This window comes from Macaca fascicularis, chromosome 9 (assembly GCF_037993035.2).
Source record: "Macaca fascicularis isolate 582-1 chromosome 9, T2T-MFA8v1.1".
Classification (NCBI taxonomy): Eukaryota; Metazoa; Chordata; class Mammalia; order Primates; family Cercopithecidae; genus Macaca; species Macaca fascicularis.
The window spans coordinates 78406320-78429864 of record NC_088383.1 but is presented as its reverse complement, the minus strand read 5'-3'; the positions used below and the strand labels follow the sequence as shown (position 1 = coordinate 78429864).

The 23545-nt window shown below is 40.1% G+C and overlaps 1 protein-coding gene across 7 annotated transcripts in view; it reads left to right on the top strand.

Moving 5' to 3' along the window:
• The window catches only part of MYPN (myopalladin), a 124932-nt gene that overhangs the window by 47431 nt on the left and 53956 nt on the right, over positions 1-23545 (top strand). For all 7 annotated transcript variants that reach the window (XM_065521037.2, XM_074001987.1, XM_074001986.1 and 4 more), the window contains 4 exons: positions 8750-8925; positions 11273-11324; positions 14132-14246; positions 15818-15889. In XM_065521037.2, the coding sequence (XP_065377109.1) occupies positions 8750-8925; positions 11273-11324; positions 14132-14246; positions 15818-15889 (415 nt within the window). The remainder of the gene's footprint in view (positions 1-8749; positions 8926-11272; positions 11325-14131; positions 14247-15817; positions 15890-23545) is intronic.

The window sequence follows — 23545 nt, the reverse complement described above, 5'->3', positions numbered from 1 at the left end:
GGTATTGATGTCTTGGTATTAGCCACTACCTATTTATGCTTTTCTTAAGTTACCAAGAAGTTTCTGCCTGGAATAACTCAATAAATTGTTTCATTTTACTTTGTTTTATTGATTTATTTTCTGAGACAGAGTCTCACTCCTTCACCTAGGCTGGAGTCCAGTGGCGCCATCTTGGCTCACGGCAACCTTTGTCTCCCGGGTTCAAGTGATTCTCGCACCTCAGCCTCCCGAGTAGCTGGGATTACAGGCATGCACTACCACGCCTGGCTAATTTTTGTATTTTTAGTAGAGATGGGGATTTCGCCATGTTGGCCAGGCTGGTCTCGAACTCCTGACCTCAAGTGATCTGCCTGCCTCAGCCTCCCAAAGTGCTGGGATTACAGGCGTGAGCCACCATGACCGGCCAGAACTCAATAAATTTTAAGAACACTTAAAACATAGACATATCCTCCCGCTTACACCATACCCTCCCATGAGTGGAACATGGACATGAAGACTTAAGTTTACTAACTCAGTAGCAGTCAAACAGGACATACAAATTGTGTCACAAAATTCTACATAACTTTTTTAGACGTCTATTATTATCTTATTGTCCAATATACTCCAGTTGCACTCTGTATATGAAGAAGAGTTGCTTTGATGCTTGGAAAGAGCTGGAAATGTGAGTAAGTAAATGTACTATTTTTTGGCTGTGTTTTAGGCCCCACATTCTTCACTTAAGAGGTCAAGCATTGTTAAATGAAGCTGGGCAAAGACAATTAAAGGAAAGTTTTTTTCTAGTGCCCAGGCCTTCTTGAAAAAATGAAAACGAAAAAAACTTGAGGCTATAATGACCCTAACTGAGTTCATTCAGTTAACATTCATACAACAAATATGTTTTGAGCAGCTGAAACGTACCATACACTGTGCTAGGTGTGAGATAGACAGAGGTAAACAAAACAAACGAGATAATTTCTGCCCTTGTGTTTATTGTCCAGTAAGGAAGAGAAACATTAAAACAAATAAAACTACAAATAAATATATAATTATAAAATATATAAAGGTTCCAGAAAGGAAAAGAACAGGGTGTTAGGAGAGGGAATAACAGAAGTTGGGATAGAGACTTTGGAAGGGCTGGGGCATGGTTAAAGAAAGACTCTGAGTAATCATTCTTTTAACAAGCGTTATTACTGGTGAGTCAGAATAACACATTCAAATTACGTTTAGAAGTTGTTAATGTGCTAAAACAATGAGTCATAATATTTATCCAAGCCATATTTTAGAAGAAATAGTAACCTCACAGCAGAATGGTGACACGCAGTCAAAAGTCCAGTTAAATCTGAAAAATGTGTCTCTTCAGTGTCTTCCTTCTTTCTTCCTAGGCTTGCTAGCTAGCCAAATGAGCAGATCTGGCAAGCCATCCTTGTGCATGAAAGGTGGGTCCTTTTCTTTAACCATCTGGACCTGCCCTATTTATCCCGATCATTGACTCATTTCCATTGAGCCATGAATCATGCCTGGCATCTACTGCCATTCTGTAAGTGTCATGAGGATTTGGCGTTCTAAAAACATGCTGCCAGTCAGGCCATTTCTATGAAAGCATTCCCTAACATGGATGGAGGTTTAAGAGTATGGTTCCCCCTGACCCTCAAAAGTCTTCAGCATAGCTGGGTAAATTTAATACCTTTTCAGAAGCCAGCCTGATCCCTGCCTAATTTCTGAGTGGGTCATGCTGTGAAAGTCAGAGTGACGGTTACGGATTGTTTTTTTAGGCCTGCTGAGGCCATCCTGGCCATCTGAGTAAGGACAAAAACACTTCTGACAGAGAGTTTGGGCATTTGAATCATTCCATTTATCTCCTTCTGGCTATCCAATTGCTCATAGATGTTTCCACTCTCATTTTGGTAAGGACGAGAAATGTTCTCTAAAGAATTTAAATAATCCTATAATGTTTGTATAATGGAAAGTATTAGTTTTGAAATAGCTATTGATATTTGTTTTATCAAATTAATAGAGTTACATTGCTTTAAAAGCCAAATGTTATTAAAGAACAGACCATTTTCAACACTTTTTTGCAATTTTCTGTTTATTTACCGCTAGCTTCTAAATAACATGACAGTGGTTCAAACTTTTTGTTCTCAGGATCCCTTTACAATCCTAAAAATCAATGAGGCCCAAAGGAAGTTTTATGTGAATTGTAATATTTTATTTATTTATCATATTAGAATTTAAAACTGAAAAAATATTTTAAATATTTGTTTATTCATTTTTAAATAGTAATAATAAACATGTTAACAAAAAATGTTTTAAAAAATAACTGCATTTGCCAAAACGAACAAAAAACCATTTAGTGAGAAGAGTAGCATTGTTTTTCAATGTTTGCCTATCTCTTTAATATCTGGTTTAATGGAAGACAGCTGGATCCTCACATTGGCTTCTGCATCTAGTTTGTTGTATTATGTTGTTTGGGTTGAAGTAAATTTTTAAAAATCCAACCTTACACAGTTTTGTAGTCAGAAACAGGAGGAGTATTTTAATAGTCTTTTCAGGAAATTGTGGCTATTCTTATTTGATACTATATTAAAATTAACTAGCAGTCGTTTTTGAAAGATTCATTGCAATGTGAAATCTGAAACCACACCAATAAACTTTTGCACTCCGCTGTACTGAAACCTACTGGTCTGTCTTGAACTTTGAATGGATAATATCACGCATTGGTCATCAGGAAAATGAGTAATGCAGATCTTCCAAAAGGTGATACATTTTATTATATAATATTTTAAAATCACATTTGTTAATATCATCACTGATTTCATAAAAAATTATTTAAGTATTGGAAAACCATAAACTTACCGTGGAGGATACAAGTTTTCCAAACTTCTAATTTTCCCTTGAAACCTCAGATTTTTTCATTCCAACAAATACAGTCAGGTTTTTTTTTTACTTGAAATGTCAGGTTTACTTCCTTCATTTTTGAGAAAATGTCTGCTGAATACCCAAGTTTGAATAACCACAATTTGTCTATCATTTGTTCTTTCAAGTTAAAATATTGTTTCATGCATTAAGCAGTTAGTTCAACCCTTAATGTCAACATCACACAAGTGTTCTTCCATATGCAACAGATTTTTATGCTATTAATACTTATGCTATTAATTCTTCTCATTTTACCACCCAAATATTAAGAACACATGGTCTCAAGGTGGAGATTAATAAAAGTAATGATTTTTACTGCTTCATCAAGGACATTTTTTGGTGAAACGGAATTTTTCTTTTTCTTTCTTTTTTTTTTTTTTTTTTTTGGTGGTGGAGTCTCTCTCACGTAGTGCAGGCTGGGGTGCAGTGCCGTGATTTTGGCTCATTGCAACCTCCGTGCCTTCTGGGTTCAAGCGATTCTCCTTCCTCAGTCTCCTGAGCAGCTGGGATTACAGGTGTGCGCCACCACGCCTAGCTAATTTTTGTATTTTTAGTAGAGTTGGGTTTTTTCCATGTTGGTCAGGCTGGTCTCGAACTCCTGACCTCAGGTGATCCACCCGCCTCAGCCTCCCAAAATGCTAGGATTACAGGCGTGAGCCACCCACCGCACCTGGCCTCTTTTTCTTTCTTCTTTCTTTTTTTAAACTGCAAGTGTGGTGGTAAATGCAATAACCACTAATCAGTTTTGCAACAGTGCTTTAATTTGTGTTGCTAAAGCACCAGCAGTTAGACCCACAGTGGCTTTTGCATCATCAGTGTAAATGTTAACACAATGAAAAGGCAAATAATATCTTTGTATTTTATAAAACTGGTTCTGTCTTCACAGAAAGTGAGCTACACCTTCAGAACCACTGTGATATGCTTCTACCGCTATTGCTTGCTTGGTTTGCTGATGTTAGCTATTTCTGCTGACTTCCTATTCTGCAAGATGAAGGGTTAGCACCCCTTACACTAGCATTCCCCTTGCTCCTTTCTTTATCACTTCATTATAATCATCACACTGTGGTTTAGAAAACTGCTTACCATCCTGTTACTACCTAAGTATTGTTCACTACCAAGCCTGGTAGGGTAAAGTGAATGTTTCTTTGCTCATACAACTCTTTATTTTGACCTTAAAGTGGATGACACTATTTTTTTTTTAACACTTAGTTCTGTTTTTCTATTGCAAATTTGTCTTAATTCGCCAACAGATTTGTGTAACTTCTCCTAAATATTCTCTTCCATGCAGTCTTAGGTGATCCATAAGGACCATGTTTTTCCCTAGAGAAATCCCTTTAGAAGCCCTTCCTCCTGCTCCAACATGGAGCAGCTGCTGGTTCAGCCTGCAACTCAGCTTTCATTTTGGGACATTCACTAATGGCTCAGAAAAGGAGAGGTGACCTAGTGGGGAGATCTAAAAGCTCATTTTCCAAATTTGTAACCAACCTCCCTGTTGTAAGCTCTGTATCTCTTCCCCCATTGTCAGCAGCCTTGTGTCTCCAAATCCCAAAACTTTCTGGGGTTCTGCTGCACAAATTGGCTGCTTCTTTCACTAATATCCCCAAGTGGGCACTTGGTTTCCACATTTCTCAGATCTCCTGGCTCCTCAACCTTCTTTCCACCTTCCAAGCGTTTTGAAGTCTTAGGTCTGCTATTGTCTCCCCTTCCATTCTTTTTGTCCTTACGGTTTTGTACCTTTAAAAAATTATTTTATTCTCATTTTGGGGGCATTTCAGGAGGATAGTAAAGATAAATATATGTGATCCATATGTCATGTTTAATCGGACATCCAGTATTTGAATTTGGAGCTGCACATGCTCTGAGGATTTGTTTGTACAAGCTCCTTGTGGTCTTGGTAGTTTTATGCTTTGGGAGATTTATGAACCCATTTCAGCAGCTCTGTGTACTGCTGCTGCCACAACAGAAATCAAAGGTTGCCATAGAACTTGATGAAGTAAATAACAAATGCTTAGAAAATATTAACTATGAATTTTTTTCATCATTCAATCTTTCGACAAACCCATCAAACACTTATTTTCTGAGTTCCTACCATGTTCCAGGGTGCTATTGTAGGTGCTGGCATTGTAGTGGTGAATAAGACCAATATGGTCCTCTCGTGCACTTTGCAGTCTAGTGAAGGGAGCAAACCACAACAAAATAAACAAGTATATAAGACAATTTCAGATAGTAATAAATGTTATGAAGACAACAAAAGAGGGTAATGTGCTAGAGTGACTGAGGATAAGGGGGCTATATGGGGAAGAGGGTCAGGGAAGGCCTCTCTGAGAAGGCAACATTTCAGCTGAGATCTGACTCATGAGAGGGACCTATCTTTGTAAAGATCTGGGGGAGGAGGGTTTCAGGAAGTACCAAAATTCCAAAGTGGGGAAAAGCTTATGTGTTCACAGAATCAAAAGACCAATGTGGTTGGAACGTAGTGAAGGGAAGAGTGATGGGAGATGTGGTCCAGAAATCAGAGCTGGAAAGGCAAATTTGGATGTTGTCCCAAAAAGAGGTAATAATTGAAATTATAGGATGGATAAGAAGGCCAAAGGAGAGAGTATATAGAAAACTATGGTAGGCACTGTGGATGCTTACAAGAGCATCTAAGACACTGTCTTTACCTTCAAAGAATTTACAACCTAGGAAACTGGACACATTTTCAAAATAGAAAATAATAAAAGAGTGTGTAATCAAGTATTTGCATGACATAGTATATGTTTATTTTTTTAGGTGAAGTTAGAAAACATAACAATTATTCAGAATTGATAGTAAAATATAGCTTTGTGGAGGAGGTGATATCTGAGCAGAAGTTTGATGAAAATAATAAAAGAGTGTGTAATCAAGTATTTGCATGACATAGTATATGGTTTTTTTTTAGGTGAAGTTAGAAAACATAACAATTATTCAGAATTGATAGTAAAATATAGCTTTGTGGAGGAGGTGATATCTGAGCAGAATATTTGTAGTAGCTGAAAGGCAGAAAAAGAGAATCTCAGAGAGAAAAAACATGGGCAGACTTGAATGTTGGGGCGTGACCATGACATATTCATGGAATAATAAAGAATAGCTTGACTGTTGGGAAGTAGTTGAACAGGTGAGTTTTCTTCAGTGTGCTTTAGAATCTTGCCTTCACCTAAAGGCAAGATGTGTGTGGTGACTCATTCCTATAATCCCAGCACTTTGGAAGGCCAAGGCAGATGAATTGCTTGAGCCCAGGAGTTCAAGACCAGCCTGGGCAACATAGCAAAACCCATATCTACTAAAAATACAAAAATTAGCCAGGTGTGGCAGCACGTGCCTGTGCTCCCAGCTACTTGGAAGGCTGAGGTGGGAGGATCACCTGAGTCCGGGGAGGTTGAGGCTGGAGTGAGCCATGATCATGCCACTGCACTTCAGGGCAACAGAGTGAGACCATTCCCCCCCCCCCCCAACAAAACAAAAAAGGCCGGGTGTGGTGGCTCATGCCTGTAATCCCAGCACTTTGGGAGGCTGAGGCGGGTAGATCACAAGGTCAAGAGATCGAGACCATTCTGGTCAACATGGTGAAACCCTGTTTCTACTAAAAATACAAAAATTAGCTGGGCGTGGTGGTGTGCAGTATGCACCTGTAGTCCCTGCTACTCAGGAGGCTGAGGCAGAAGAATCGCTTGAACCCAGGAGGCGGAGGTTGCGGTGAGCAGAGTTTGGACCACTACACTCTAACCTGGTGACAGAGCGAGACTCGGTCTCAAAAAAAAAAAAAAAAAAAAAAAAAAAAAAAAAAAAAAAAGAATCTTGCTGTATAAATGGTAGGAGGGAGAAGACGGATTTCAGCACTGAGTGGTTAGATCTAAATTACAGGAAAGATTAGCAACTGCCAGGGCTACTTAATTTTTGATACTTAGTAGTTATTATACCTCCCAGTTAATTACTTTTTATTAAATTGATTAACAGTTATTATTTCAAAAAATGAAAAAATGTAAAAGGGTACATTGAGCCAGGCCAGGCGTGGTGGCTCACACCTGTAATCCCAGCACTTCAGGAGGCCGAAGTGGGCGGATCATGAGGTCAGGAGTTCGAGACCAACCTGGCCTAAATGGCGAAACCCCATCTCTATTAAAAATACAAAAATTAGCTGGGCATGGTTGCAGGCGCCTGCAATCCCAGCTACTCGGGAGGCTGAGGCAGGAGAATCGCTTGAACCCAAGAGGCAGAGGTTGCAGTGAGCTGAGATCGCGCCATTGCACTCCAGCCTGGGTGACAGAGTGAGACTCCATCTCAAAAAAAAAAAAAAAAAAAAAAAGGTACATTGAGCCATCTCACTCCTATCTGTCCTTATCCATCTTGTTTCCCTTTGCCCCTAATAGCCGCTTATGATTTGCATTTTATTCTTTCCAATTTTCTTTCTGCAAATGCAAACAACATGAACATATCTTATTTCTTGTCCCCCGTAAGGTCATATTCACAAGTATGGGGGTGGGGTAGAACTTCCACATATCTATGGCAGGATGACATAATGCAACCCGTAAACCCCATTTCTCACACAAGGCTAGCACCCTATATGCACTCTTTTGCACCTTACTGTTAAAATTCAATTATATATCTTGGGATTCTTTCCATGTTAGTACACAGTAATCATTCTCATCTTCTTTTTAGAGCAGCATAGTGCTCCGTTGTGTGGCGGCATCAGTCCCACACTGCTAGCCAACATGTATAATATATAGTACTATATATGCTTGACTGTACATAAGACATATTATTACATATCAACATAACATTCACCGAACAACATGCTTACAAGCAAGCACTCTAATATAAATCTCAACAGTAACACATAACATGACCTCTCCAAAGTCTGACCCACCCCCCCATGGGGGAATGCCTGAATCGTTTACAATGTTTTGCTGTTTGAATGAGTAGCCTATACATTCGTCATTTTGTACGTCTGCAAGTGGATCTGTACAAGATTCCCACAAGTGGGATTGTTGGGTCCAAGGATATTTGCATCTGTAATTCTGGCAGTATTGGCAGACTTCTTTCATAGGGTTTATGCCATTCACACTAGCAATGCATAAGAGTGGTCAAACATTTAGACTTTTGCCAATCTTCTACATGAAGAATGAAATTTCCATTTAATTTTAATGTCCATTTCTCTTATTATGCACCTCTACATTTTAAACATTATTTTATATAGTATTTTTGGTAAACTTTGGCCAGAAAACTAGGCTGTAATATAAATTTCTAACTTCAAGGATATAGAATTGAAAGAAAATATAGTAACCTATAGAAACATATTTAACTTGGGTTATTTGCCAGAGTTGGGCCACTCCTGGGAGAATATGGCCCCTCCTCCTTACTCTGATGGTTCAAGTAACAGAACAAATTAATTTTCATTTAGTTAGGTCAGATGAAACTTAATAGAAAGAAATGAGTGTCCTCAACTTTACGAACTTGTATTATCTTTTACATTCTCTCTACATAAGCTAATGTAGCACTTAATGCATATGATAGGAATCAGAAAGTCATTTTAGGAGAAGCCAAGTTCCGCATCAAAGACCCCGATCTTTGTACTTGGCTGTTCCGGCTTTCTCACCAGTTTTCTCAGTTGTACCATTCTTAACTGAAGCTACTTTCTAATTTCCTGAGTGTGGTATCAATGCGGTTTGAATACTGCCAACTCTTCTCACTGTTATAAGAAAATAATGTTATAATGATGGGGGTTTTTTGTTGTTGGTTCTGGCTTTAAATGAAGCTCATTTAAGAGAATATCTGGAGCTGTCAATGTTACTGTCTCGCATTTGGATCATGTCCAATGACCATATTCTTTTCCCTGCAGGTGGTACTGTGAAGGCAAGGAGCTTGAAAATTCCCCAGACATTCACATCGTCCAGGCAGGAAATCTGCACTCACTGACCATTGCAGAAGCCTTTGAAGAGGACACAGGACGCTATTCCTGCTTTGCTTCTAACATCTATGGGACAGATTCAACTTCTGCTGAGATTTATATAGAAGGTATATGACACTTAATAGTAAGACATTTAGTTATACTAAATAAATAGTTATTGAGGGCCTCCTCTACCACACGCTATTCTAGGCAATGAGGATACAGCAGTGAACCAAGTAGACAAAAACGCTTAGGCTCATTTACTGATGATTTACATTACATGATGGGAAAGACAGAAAATAAACAAGATAAACAAATAAAATATATGATATGATAGGTTTATATAAACACTGTGAAAGAAATAAAAAGCAAGAAAAAGAGATGGGAATAGCGCATGTGTGAATGTGGGAGGTGGAGGGGTGGAGAATGAGCCACAAGGTCCTTTGAGAGAAATTTACTCTAGGCAGAAAAACCAGCAAGTACAGTGGCCCTGAGGGTAGGAGTGTGCTTGTCTTAAGGTACAGAGATGAGCCAATGTGGCCAGGGTGGAGTGAGCAAGAAAGTAACAGAAGATGAGGTCGAAAGGTAAGACGGGGTGGAAGTGGAAGGAGGGAGGTAAGCAGACCACAAAAGTCCTTGTAGGTCATTACAGGAACTTTGGTTTTGACCCTGAGGTAGATGAGAAGTTCTGGAGCATTCTGAGCAAAGACATAACATGATCTTAGTTTTTTTGTTTTGTTTTGTTTTTTAGACGGAGTCTCACTCTACTGCCCAGGCTGGAGTGCAGTGACACAATCTCGGCCCACTGCAACTTCCGCCTCCTGGGTTCAAATGATTCTCGTGCCTCAGCCTCCCAAGTAGCTGGGATTACAAGCGTGTGCCACCACACCTGGCTAATTTTTGTATTTTTAGTAGAGATGGGGTTTCACCATACTGGCCAGGCTGGTCTCAAACTCCTCACCTCAAGTGATCCGCCCACCTCAGCCTCCCAAAGTGCTGGGATTATAGGTGTGAGTCACTGCACCTGGACGATCTGACTTAACAGTCACTCTGGCTGCTGTTTGAGAATATACTGCAGGGAGTCAAGGGTAGATGCATGGATACCATTTGGGAACACTGGAAAGGCGTTTACATTGGCATCAAGTTTATATGATTAATTTGAGGTGAAAAAAATCAACTTATGCTCCTTTGTATCTACCTAAATTTGTGCTCCTATTTTATCTTATCCTCTGAATTTTGTCTGCAGATCATTCTTTAGCACCTTTTTTTTTTAAACCAATAATACTTTATGTATGCCTTGGTTTTAGCATTTAAACATATTATTATGGTATAGATGCCCATTTATCAACTAGATTGTAAGGCCAGGACTTATTTACATCTCCAATATGTATTTGTACAACGTGCTTACATACTACCAAGTACACATAGTGAGTATTTGGTAAACATTTTTTGAATAAATACATGAATAGAAATGTGTTGTATGTGTATGTGTTTTTATCCTCACATTTTTGGAGTCCAATAAATACCTCCAGATTTAGCTGTGTTATATCTTCGTGGAATGCACTATCTTGAGAAGTAAATCCAGGATCAAAGCTCTGCTAACAGTGCTGAGATTCAATTGCTGGGTTTTTGTTTTTGTTTTTTCTTTGTGGCAAAAAGACTTTAAACACCCCCTCTCTCACGATGGAGGATGACTCGTTAATATTAGACTGAACGGAAGAGGATCCACCTACACCTACAGTGTTTGGAATCCAGTGTAATCCCTTCTTATATTCAATCTGTGTAGGCCAAGAGCAAGAGGACACATGAACACCAGAGAATGTCTGCAAATACTGCTCTGTTAGGCCAAAGGCCCCAGCAGGTGCTTTACATACAAGAACACTTAGAAGTTGGGTCAGTGGCCGAGCGCAGTGGCTCACATCTGTAATCCCAGCACTTTGGGAGGCCGAAGCGGGCAGATCACGAGATCAGGAGATCGAGACCATCCTGGCTAACATGGTGAAACCCCGTCTCTACTGAAAATACAAAAAAAAATTAGCCGGGCATGGTGGCGGGCACCTGTGGTCACAGCTACTCCGGAGGCTGAGGCAGGAGAATGGCGTGAACCCGGGAGGCGGAGCTTGCAGTGAGCCGAGATGGCGCCACTGCACTCCAGCCTGGGTGACAGAGTGAGACTCTCTCAAAAAAGAAAAAAAGAAAAAAAAAAAGAAGTTGAGTCAGTTAATTTGAACACTAGCACTAACTAGACATGTGACCTTGAGCAATTCCTTCAACTTCTTAGGGCCTATTTCCTTGTTTGTTAAGTTGGGTGTTACTGTAGGGAATCACTGAGTTCATTTCTAAGATTCTGTAGGTATTCAGATATCTAGGAATCAGGTAAACAAATTATCATCTTAAAAATCTTATGTCGTGTTTAGGAACCAATTTAAGAAATTATCATCTTAACAATCTTGTGTCTTGTTTTTATTTTTCCAGGGGTTTCTTCTTCTGACTCAGAAGGGGACCCTAACAAGGAAGAGATGAATCGGTAATTCTGATTTTCTGTCTTATAGCTTTAGCATCCTCAGATCAATTAATAGCTTAAAAAGAGCTATTAATTGGTTACTAGAACTTAAGGAGGGCGGCTCCAGGGTTTGACCACAAAATTAAATGAATAAATAAACAAATTGAGTGGATTTGAAGAAGACCCTACTTTTGCTTAAGTCTTGCCTAGCAGATTAATTTGAATCTTTCCAATTTACTCCCTACAGAGGATGAGCTCCTTAAGGACAGAAATCCTTTGTGTATGCCTACCTTGAAATGATAAGTTGCTTCTAGCTTTTGTGCAGATATGAACATTCATAACCAGAGTAAATGATCCCTCTTTGACCCCCTTCCTTTATCATTCTCATGGCCTTGAGTCAACTCCTCCTTCTCTCCTGCCTTTTATGCCAACCACCTCCTTAGAGGGCTTTCTGTCTGCTTCTGCCTTTTTCTCTGTTTTACAGTGTCCAAACTACAACCAGTTATTCTCTAAAAGAGATCAAGATTCTGATCCTATTATTTTCCTGACTCAGAAAAAGATTATTATCTATGAGAAAACAAAAATCAAACACGAAACAAGCAGCAACATTTAAAAAAAATCTTAACATGGCGTACATACAAAGCCTTATTCAGTAGAGCATCAACCAAGTTTTTCTATCCCCTCCTCCCTTCCCCACCTCAGGCTGTCTACATTGTTGACATCTCACCCAAGTCATGTATAGTTCCTCTTCACTCCTTCGTTCAAGCTATTCACTTTGCTAGGATTGCCCTATCTTCTCTGTCTAGCAAACTCTTATTTATCTTACAAAACCCAGTCTAAATGTTCTTTCTCTTTGAACTCTGTAATAAACTTCTCCCCTATTGCACAAGCATCACTCCTTCCTTGTGACTTCCATAATGTGTTACAAACCTAAGGGGTATGAATTTTGATCTATAAACTTAAATAAGCAAGAAATATCCCATTTGTTTATTTGCACTAAATCTACTTGTAGTTGTTGGGATTTAGCCTCAGGTGTGTATCATAGAGACTCAAATTAACTGTGACTTAAATGAAACAGGTATTTATTTCATATTTACATACAAATCTGAATTTGGTGGGTAAAATGACTCCACATTCCACTAGGTTCCTGTCTGCTTCCTGTTTTCTGCTTTATCTCAGGCTGAGATGTTGCCCTCATCTTCTTAGGCTAAAATAGAAAGAAATAAAGGCTTGTCAGCCTTTTAAGGTCATCTGTCTTAAAATACATATACCACTATCCCAAATATCCCATAACCAGAAAGTACTCATGTGGCAACACCTAGCTGCAGTGAATGTGGGATATGTAGTCTTTATTTGGAGCAACCACGTAAAGAAATCAGGTATTCAATTATTGTAGAAGAAGAAAACAGATGCTTTGGACACACTGATTGGCTTTGCATCAGCACATCATTCTGTTTGAGACCAGATGATGCCTGGTTGGGGAAAACATTCAGTCTGGTATTGAGTGTCACTTTCCCCCTCACAGTTTTACAATGAGCCATAGAGAGAGAGAGCAGTTTTGGAGCAAGCACCATTCTAAACACATTTCATGAATTATCTCATTTAATCCTCACAAAACCCTATAAGATAAGAATTTTGTATTACTTATTTGTTTGTTTTGAGACACAGTGTTGTCTGTTGCCCAGGCTAGAGTGCTGTGGTGCAAGGTCAGTTCACTGCAACCTCTGCCACCCAGGTTCAAACGATTCTCCCACCTCAGCCTCCCAAGAAGCTGGAATTACAGGCGCACGCCACCATGCCTGGTTAATTTTTTTGTATTTTTAGTAGAGATGGGGTTTCGCCATATTGGCCAGGCTGGTCTCGAACTCTTGGCCTCAAGTGATCCACCCACTTCAACCTCCCAGAGTGCTAGTATTATAGGTGTGAGACACCGTGCCCCCTACAGGAATTATTATTTCCCCATTTTAGAGATGAGGAAGTTGAGGCAAAAAGATATAACCCCTAGACCAAAGGAAAGCCCTCTGTCTTCAGTTATCTATCCATGGGTTACAGGTGAGAGACCCATGTCCCAAATTCCAAGTTCCCTTCAAGCCCAGAGCTTGTTGCTTTCTGACATGTGTAATTACTGATATCTTTAACAAGACTGGGAGTCCTTTACTGAGAGAGATGGCCTTCCCCTCTGGACGCAGTTTCTCCCTGGGGTCAGGGTCTCTGGCACGATCCACAGACCTCTGTCTCTTCCATAGCAAAACTAAAATAATCTCCCCTCTGCAGCCTTCTCAAGAATACTTGCTGGCTCTCTTGCCCTTCAAATACTCTCTTTAATTTGTATAAACTTGAAGAGCTTGTTGACTTTATGCCATTTCTGCTTTTTGTCATGCCAAATTCTCAGAGGTTAAGTTTTATATGTATGAGACCCTGTCTTGGATAAGAGGTATAGATTTACAAAGCCTGGCCTCTTACTTGAAATGGGAGGGGGAGGGAAACTACCGAGGGTAACAACAAAACGAATCTCAAAAAATTACCTTCTGCACGTGGTTCCGTCACCGCATTTGTCTTGGATCTCAGTTAACTGTTAATATGTTTGACTCCTGGCTACACTGAGAACAACGGCCCAAGGACAGGAATAGTGTCTTATTCATTTTCGTGTTTGCATTGCCTAACAAAGTGTGTAGCAAAAATGCCCTTGGTCAATGTTTGTAAAATATCATCAAATCAAGATTTTTATTACACTCATCTGTAAGCAGTGATGCCATTACTAGTTTTCCTAAAATAATTTTCACGAAGAGTGATAGGTCTGTTTTATAATCTGTATTTTAATAATTTCTCAGAATCCAGAAGCCAAATGAGGTGTCATCTCCTCCCACTACCTCTGCAGCCATTCCTCCGGCAGTACCCCAAGCCCAGCATTTGGTGGCCCAACCTGGTGTGGCAACCATCCAGCAGGTACAAGAATCTAAGTGAAACACAAGTGCCGTCCACTGTGACAGACAGGCATGGTGACCATGACCATCTTGCATGGCATGATCCGTGTTCTTCTCAGGTGCAACTCCATCATCAGGATAATCACCTTGTATTTCTGGTGTTTGAGAGCAGTGGTTCCTGTTGCTTTGGGAACATATTCTCGGGCTTCATAGGCAAATTTCTGAGGAAAAGAAATGCTTTACAAATTAGTCCCTGGCTTTTCAGCTTTCTAAAGGGTGCTGATTACATATGCAGTGAGCTGCCAGCTCTCAGACTGGCCTAGAACAAACACCCTATATCATAAAACCTGATTCGTTTCATGAAGCTGCAGAGAATTCCACTTTCTAAGATGAAGCAAGCATGTAGTTATTTTTTAGAAAACAGCAAAGGCTCTCATCCTTCAAGTTAATAATAGTGATATATGCTTATTGTAAAAACAATTTAAAAATACAGAAGTATGCCAGGTGTGGTTGCTCACACCTGTGATCTCAGCACTCTGGGAGACCAAGGTGGGAGGACTGCTTGAGTCCAGGAGTTTGAGACCAGTCTGGGCAACATAGCGAGACCCTATCTCTAAAAAAAAGAGAAAAAAATTAGCCAGGCCTAGTGGCATGCACCTATGGTCCCAGCTACTTGGGAGGCTGACATGGGAGGATCACTTGAGCCTGAGACGTCAAGGTGACAGTGACCTGTGATAGCATAGCTGCACTCCAGCCTGGGCAACAGAGTAAGACCCTGTCCTCCCACCCCCGCAAAAAATGTATTAAGTAAAAAGCTTAGTCAAGGTTCTATTCCAGTGCCTTCACTCCTCAGAGGTATCTCATGTTAGTAGTTTCTAGTGGGTAGTTCCAGGCATTGTCTATGCATATAGAATACATATATGTATGCATAGACTTTAAAACATATGAAGTCATACTACCTATACTTATAACATGTTATTGATATATTTCTTATATATATATATATATATATATATATTCTTTTCTATTTTTGAAAAAATTATTTGTAGAGATGAGGTCTCACTGTGTTGCCCAGGCTGATCTTGAACTCCTGGCCTCAAGCCATCCTCTCACCTCAGCCTTTCAAAGTGCTAGAATTACAGCTGTGAGCCACCATACCCAGCCTGATATAGTTCTTTATTGATGATCAATATATTTAAATATATCTATCTACAACCTTTTTGTAAAAATTATCCAACCCAGTTAGTAGTGCAGAGGAGTCAAGTTTTAGTTCTAATCCACTGGTCTTCAAACTGTGATCTTTGTAGCCCCAGGGGTTCTATGGAGCCTCTTTGGAGGTTTAGGGTTAATGACATAGATCCATAGATGTATATGTGAAGGGGTGCCATGGGGATAGGCAGCACATATTTTATAGCCACTATGACCTAAAGAGAAATAGAGTCAGTTCAGTCTAAAATTTGACATTGTTAATTCTGCATCAGTTTTTTGGTTTGGGATGCATTTCATATGCCAAATTATATAGGTTTGTTATGTCTCACTGTCCATCTAATAATCTTAGTAACAATGCATCTACTGTTGGTTCCCTTCTACCAGTGTCAGAGCCCCACCAATTACTTGCAAGGATTGGATGGAAAACCTATCATTGCAGCTCCTGTGTTTACAAAGGTAATAAAAATATTACTGCTTTCTGTCATGGCTTTAAAGATACCACAGCACCCAAAGTTATAGGATACAAGATTTATTCATTTTTATCTCAGGATTTGGTCTTATATATGTACAGTATAGGGTTTGTGGTTGTTTTGGTAGTAACTACAGTATCGTTTCAAGTCCCAGATTTCTAATAACAGTTTTAGTAATGAGAGAAATGTCTTTCCCTCTTACCACACTGATCTCTGTGGCCATTACACAACTGTTCAACATAGGAGCCGCCCCTAGAGGTCAAGTGATAAATTTCTAGTCACATATTACTCCAAAGGTTTCTCTGAATTTTTAGAAAAATTCAATTACAGGTACTTGGCTTAGGTGCTCAAGGAGATGGAGTTAAATGCTCTTAGGGGGTTTAACATAAAGCCTCCCTCCCTCTAGGACAAAGAGCTTTCTTTTTCTATTCCATAGTATCAACTATTGAGGTGGCATCAAATTCTGAGTCTCATATTCTTTGTACTTAGCACTAGAAAATTTAGTCAAGCACATTCATTTACAAATGAAAAACCAAGGGAGGGCCAGAGAGGTGAAGCCGTGTAGCCCATGTCATAGATCCAGTTAGTGGCAAAATCAGGACTACAAACAAGTTCTCCCAATTCTCAGACTGTCAGACTGTGTTTATATGTTACCCAATCCAGTGAGTGTGAAGGTAAAAAAATTGAGTCACATTGGATTTTATGGTATTATGAAGACCAAATAGGCCGAATCTATGCCTGGATTTACAGTTTATTGTTTGTATGAACACCAAACTTAGGCCCAGATAGATTTTATCCTCTTTCAAGTATGCTTTGGTTTAGAGCAGTGGTTCTCAATCATGGTTAATTTTGTCCTCCAGAGTCATTGGCAATGTCTGGAGACACTTTTGTTGTCACAATTCGGGGGTTGCGTTCCTGGCATCCAGGAATGGTGCTAAACATCCTATAACACATAGGATGACAGCTCCCCACAACAAAAATAGTCTAGCTCAAAATGTCAACAGTGTTGAAACTGAGAAATCCTGGTATGAGCAAAATGGGAAAAATGGGCTATTTTTCTAGTGAGTACTGATCCTTAAAGGAAGAGCTAAATCCACAACTTCTACAGAAGCATCTGTTTCATGGGAGTTCTGCTGTATCAGATCATTCAAGATGGTTTTCCAAAACCAGAGTGGAGTCTAGAGCGAACAAACCATATTTACCAATATCCATATCAGTTAGGCAAACATTCTTATGTGAAACAAGAGGCCTCTCAATTTTTCAAGTTCATTTCATAACCTGCGTTTGAGATTTTAGCTTTACTATTTTCAAAGTCTTGAAGTAGGAGAGCAATATGTTGTGATTTGGCGGATGCAAGACTTTGATGAGGAGTTCTAGGTGGACCTTTATGTGGGGGGTGTATGTGTGTTTGTAACACAGCTAAGAGAGCTACTTCTTATTGTCTCTTATCGTCATTGCTAAGTCATCTAACCTTAAAACAGGGATTAAGTGCCACAGACACTTTAATTTATCATGCCAGTTTGTCACACCTTAGAGACAGTGCTGACTCTTCAAAGGCAGCTAAACCACGAGATAGTTTATACTCAGGCTCAGCTAGTCTCCCCCTCTCTTCCCTTCCTCAACTCCGTCTGCCCAGACAGACAGGTGACATCAGAGGAATATCAGGTGATACAGCCACTCAATTTCAAATCTTCCTAGGTACTGATATCTTCCCTGCATCTATGTCCATGGAAAGGGTCCAACTCTGTAAAATAGTTAGAAGAGATTTATTCTCAGCCAAATATGAATGACCATGGCCTGTGACAGAGCCCTCAGGAGATTCTGAGAACATGTGCCAAAGGTGGTCAGGGTACAGCTTGGTTTTATATCTTTAGGGAGACATGAGACATCTATCCGTACATGTAAGATGTACATTGATTTGGTCTGGAAAGGCAGGACAACTGGAAGTGAGGCCTTCCAAGTCAGAGGCAGATTCAAATTTTTTTTGATTGGCAATTGGTTGAAAGAGTTATTAACAATAGAAAGGAATGTCTGGATTAGGGTTGTAGAGACCAAGGTTTTATCATGCAGCAGAAGCCTCCAGGAGCAGGCTTCAGAGAATAGATTGTAAATTTTTTTTATCAGATCTTATCAGACTTACAAAATCTGTTCTATCAGTAATTCCAGGAGGTATAATGAGGAATGTCCCCTTCCCATCATGACCTGAACTAGTTTTCAGGTTAGCTTCAGAATGCCCTTGCTGAGAGGAGGGGTCCATTCAGATGGTAGGGGGCAGGCAGGGGAGGGTGCGGAGCTGGTGTGCGCTAAGAATTTCATTTTTGGTTTACCCGTATCACCTAGAGCATACCTCTGGCACATTTATCATGACAGTAAAGCTGTTTACCTTTCGATCTCTCGTGTTCACCTTGAAGACTGTCTCTAATATCTAGATAGGAGTCCATAGAGGCAACAATAGGTAAAAAGTTGTTATTATTTTGAAAAGTCCAATAGGACTTTAACATTTATTTATTTATTCGTTTGTTTGTTTGTTTGTTTGTTTTTTGAGATGGAGTTTCACTCTTGTTGCCCAGGGTGAAGTGCAATGGCGTGATCTTGGCTCACTGCAACCTCCGCCTCCCGGGTTTAAGCGATTCTCCTGCCTCAGCCTCCCAAGTAGCTGGAATTACAGGCCTCCACCACCATGCCCGGCTAATCTTTTGTATTTTTAGTAGACATTAGGTTTCACCATGTTGATCAGGCTGGTCTCAAACTCCTGACCTCAGATCCGCTCGCCTCAGCCTCCCAAAGTGCTGGGATTACAAGCATGAGCCACTGCACCCGACTAACATTTATTTTATTTTATTTTATTTTATTTTATTTTAGACAGAGTCTCCCTTTGTCACCCAGGCTGGAAAGCAGTGGCATGATCTTGGCTCAGTGCAACCTATACCTCCTGAGTTCAAGCAATTCTCATGTCTCAGCCTCCCGAATAGCTGGGACTATAGGTGTGTGCCACCACACCTGGCTAATTTTTGTATTTTTAGTAGAGACAGGGTTTCACCATGTTGCCCTGGCTGGTCTGGAACTCCGACCTCAGGTGATCTGCCCGCTCAGCCTCCCAAAGTGTTGGGATTACAGCCGTGAGCCACGGTACCCAGCCACATTTGTTCTTTACATTTAATTTTCATGAGCTGATTAGAGCCACAGATTGAGCTGCCTTTGTATGGCGACTCTGATTAGCTCCTTCTATTACTAATTAGATGCTCTGATTGGCAGATACATATACTTTTGATAAATGAAAATAGGAAAATGAATTAATCATTAACATATTTTGTTTGTGAGATAAAATCTCTAAAAGAAATAGCTTCATGGTGGGAAAATGGTCCTTAGTACACAGACCCAAACCCTGACGAGGTTTTCTCAGCCTCATCAGGATATGTGCTTTTGCCTCCATAAATGGGATAAGGATTGTTCAGGCATTGGGCACTAGGATAGGCAGTGGCTCAGATTCCAGAAAGACTTATCAGCAATGATGTGCTTGCGTTAGTTTCCGTCAGTGAGGGCAGGATTGAGGTCATAGTCACTGCCAGTGTCATTAGCAAATTTCTGAGTCAGAGCCACCAGTGATGGATGGTATCATGTGGCTATGAGCCATGATAACAGATGATTTGCATATGTTTGTTTGGCTTACTCCTGCTCTATTTACTTGTTTAGGGACTTCTGGCATTCCAGTCCCTATGACTCACTTTCTATACTGCCCAACAAAGCGTTTCTTTGCCAGTTGTGGCAAGAAGCCACTTTTTTTTTTTTTTTGAAGAAACGCTTAGAGAGCAGAGTTTTATTTAACTCCTTCCTCTGCTGGTGACAGCGAAGTATTTATCTTCTTTTTTAAAAAGTTAAAATGAAAAGGAGGGTTGCCCAGCAAAACAGTGGTAGAATTTAATAGTGGACTATGGGATTCCAAAACTAGTTCACTACTCTACTCATAGGTGATGTTTTTAAACATACCTATGTTTTTAAATGCTCTTTAACTGTGGATAGAGATAGGTTATCCTCCATCCTCTACGCAGTATCAAAAATACTTTCGCTCTGTTTATGCGGGGAAAACAGCACTCACACTTCTTGAGTGTGAAGGGAGGTCGATGATCAAATTAGAATCTTACTCCTATCACTGCTCCCACCCCAGCAGCAGCTGCTCTGGCAGGCTTTCAAGGCTGCAGCAGCCCTGGCCCCAGCTGCTTCAGCAGTAATTTGAAGAGTGCAAGGGGGCAGGGGAAGTGAGAATTTGAAAAAGAGCACTTCATTATATAACAGCAAAGGCAGGAAACCCTGAAATAACTGGGCCAGTAGTGGAATCCAGATTTCTGGAGTTCATGGGCCCCTCTCCACAGTCAATCAATTCTGGAGACTTTTCTTACTCAAAGATTGCATGGGGCACTTGTGACAGTCAAGGGGCAAAAGAGCTTTCAATCAAACAGTTCTTTATCAGCACAAATCACTTTGATCTAACTCCATCCTAAAGCACTGTGCACTTGCAGCATCTTCCAAGGTGCAAAATTATCAACTAATTTAAAAACAAATAAAATGGCAAAATGAACCTTGTAGCTGACATCTTTTAACCAATAAGGCAGATGCTCTTTCTCAAGGATGTCCCAGCATTATGTTTGTGGTTATAGATCTACTAAGCAAGAACTATATCCTTTCAACTCACATTTATAGCAGTGGGCATGGTGCTTGGCACAAAGCAGGCACACATTTATTCTGTGACAAATAACTTCCACTTCAGGCCAGGCACGGTGGCTCACAACTGTAATTCCAGCACTCTGGGAGGTTGAGGCAGGAGGATCACTTGAGGCCAAGAGTTCGAGACCAACCTGACCAAGATGATGAAACCCTGTCTCTAACTAAAAACACAAAAATTAGCCGGGCGTGGTCGCACTCGCCTATGGTCCAGCTACTTGGGAGGTTGAGGCAGGAGAATCACTTGAACCCAGGAAGTGGAGGCTGCAGTGACCTGAGATCATACCACTGCACTCCAGCCTGGGTGACAGAGCGAGACTCCATCTCAAAAAACAAAACAAAACAAAAAAACCCTTCCATTTCAGCTAAGAAGAAATTATTATTTTCATTACTTTGTGACTTCAGAGTGTCTTTAGGAAGAATAGAGAAAAAAAGTAAAATGTCAAATGGCCATGGAAGAAGACATGCTTCCCAAGTCTCTATGTTGTCAAGTCACCCTACAAAGAATGTCCTCCCAGATGACCAGTTTAGTGATGACACACAAGATAGATTTGCACTTTGAATACTGCATACCTGAGGAAGTTGTAGATCTTTGGTTATAATGACTTTAGTCCAGATTCATAATTCCTAGAAAAGACTAACTTAATCTTTGCTAGTTGGAGACTGTTTGTCTCATTTGTTGTCAGTGAAGCTGAAATGAATATGATCAAGTCTGTACACCCCATGCCATTAGTAACAAACAGCCTAAGACCTACTGCCGTGATGAACGTGATGTCAGCTACACTATGTTCTAATAGTGTAACTGGTTTGGATCCTGATCTGTGGCAATATGAGCCAGCTCTTTCTCATGAAACTTTGTAGAAAAGCAGCTTTCAGCAATAACAACCATCATCATCCTTATAACTATGACTCTTAACAGTTTTCTAAGTGGCTTGTGAGATGACCCTCTGTTAAGAGTCATAGTTTTCATTCCTTCTTGAGGCAAACCAGTTAGAAAACCAAACCAAACATCAAAAAAGGTGGTGGTGGCAGAAGGGGTTGAGTAAATGAAACAGTACATTCACAGCAGAATGAGGTCAATCTAATATGCTCTGACATGGCCTAAAGTTCAGCTCAGATGTATGAGCCAGTTCTCAATCTGCAGAGGTTACACGAAAGCCCTGCTTGCAAAAGGATCTCTTTGAGAAAATATGGTGCTCACAATTTAAACCATCAGTTGGTTGTTATTCATTTGACATCAAAGGCCAAGACTTGTGTTCTATTCACGAGCCCAGCCTACTTATGTGAGATACTACAGTGTATGGAGTGGGCCTCCTAATGTCTGTGATGGAGGCTCATTCCAGTGTGGCACATCATCAATACTCAGTAAAGGAATGAAAACTTTATTGTGTATAAGCTCCAGGAAAGTGTCTAAGTGCCATTAAAGTTTTCAGTGGGTCCCAAAGCTCCCATTTGAGCACACAATTTGCTCAGAGGTCAGGGTGGAGGACATACTCACCAGTTTGCCGGGAGCACCCAAAATTCACTGATGTTTCCTGTTTTCCGTTCTTGTTATTAGTAGATGTTTTGGGAAGACAAAGAATAATTAAATTTTTCGGTCAAATAGTTCTTTATTAATTCAGAAACCACTCGGTGCTAATCCCATCCTGAATTACTTCAGCAAACAAATTTGGGACCTCAGAAAAAACAAAACACTAGCATTGAACTACAGCGCCCCCTGGCTGTCACAATTATCAATGCATAACACCCCTGCGGTGAAAGTCTCTTTCGCAGCTAATGCTATGTGGTTTTCCCCAGCCCCATATTCTCCTTAGACAAATGCTATTAAGTACGATAGGACCAAGTACAGAATATCATAAGTTGTTCAGACAAGAACTGTAAAAAATAACGAAATATTTGTAACAGCGAATGACAAAAGAGAAAAAAGATTGACTTTCCCCTTCTCTGAAGCAAGAGCCAGTATTTCCTAAAAGCAGGTCCAAAAATTGTAATAATAGAAAGCCATGCAGCATTTGTTGCTTACAGAGTTTTTGGAGGAAGTTTAATTATAACCTTTTTATGCTTACAGTCTTTGGGCCAAATGAAAAACAAAAATATGCCAATACATGTGCCAAAGAAGCATTTCATAATCACATGAATTGCCAACTACAGAAAAGAATGTATGGTTTTCAGCTCACAAATCATGATGAATAAGAAACTAGTTGTGAAAAAACGTGCATTTTATTATCTTCTAGAGTCTAGTACAGTATACAGTGATATCTTACAATTCAAAGTGGTCTCCGTAAACCTTTTATTGTGGGAGTGTGGAAAAGCATTTAATGATTCCTTTGCAAATTTACAACATATTTTACAATGACATAGGACTGTATGTGTGACTAGGATTTTATAAAGACTGTGATTGTTTTTATTCTGCAACGGATTAGTGAGGCTATCCTGTAAAGACCACTTAAGGAAATCAAAATGGCAAAGTGAAAAAAATTTCCAGGACTGCAGAATGTAAACAAGGCAAAGCTAGGAAGACAGAACCAGTTACTTGGGCCATATAACCCTTCCATATTATGAGCAGCCACATTCTTTTGTGGACTAATACATCACTCCTATGTTGAACACATCTAGTAGATACTCACTGCAGATTTAAAGATTATTATTATTTCTAGAAATCAAACACAACTTGGGCATTTAAGAACAGAGGTACTGAGGCCGGGTGCGGCAACTCAAGCCTGTAGTCCCAGCACTTTGGGAGGCCAAGGCGGGTGGATTGCTTGAGCCCAGAAGTTCGACACCAGACTGGGCAACATGGCAAAACCTTGTCTCTATCAAAAAAAAAAAAAAAAAAAAAAATTCCGGGCGTGGTGACCTGTGCCTTTAGTCCCAACTATTCAGGAGGCTGAGGTGAGAGGATCGCTTGAGGCTGGGAGGTTGA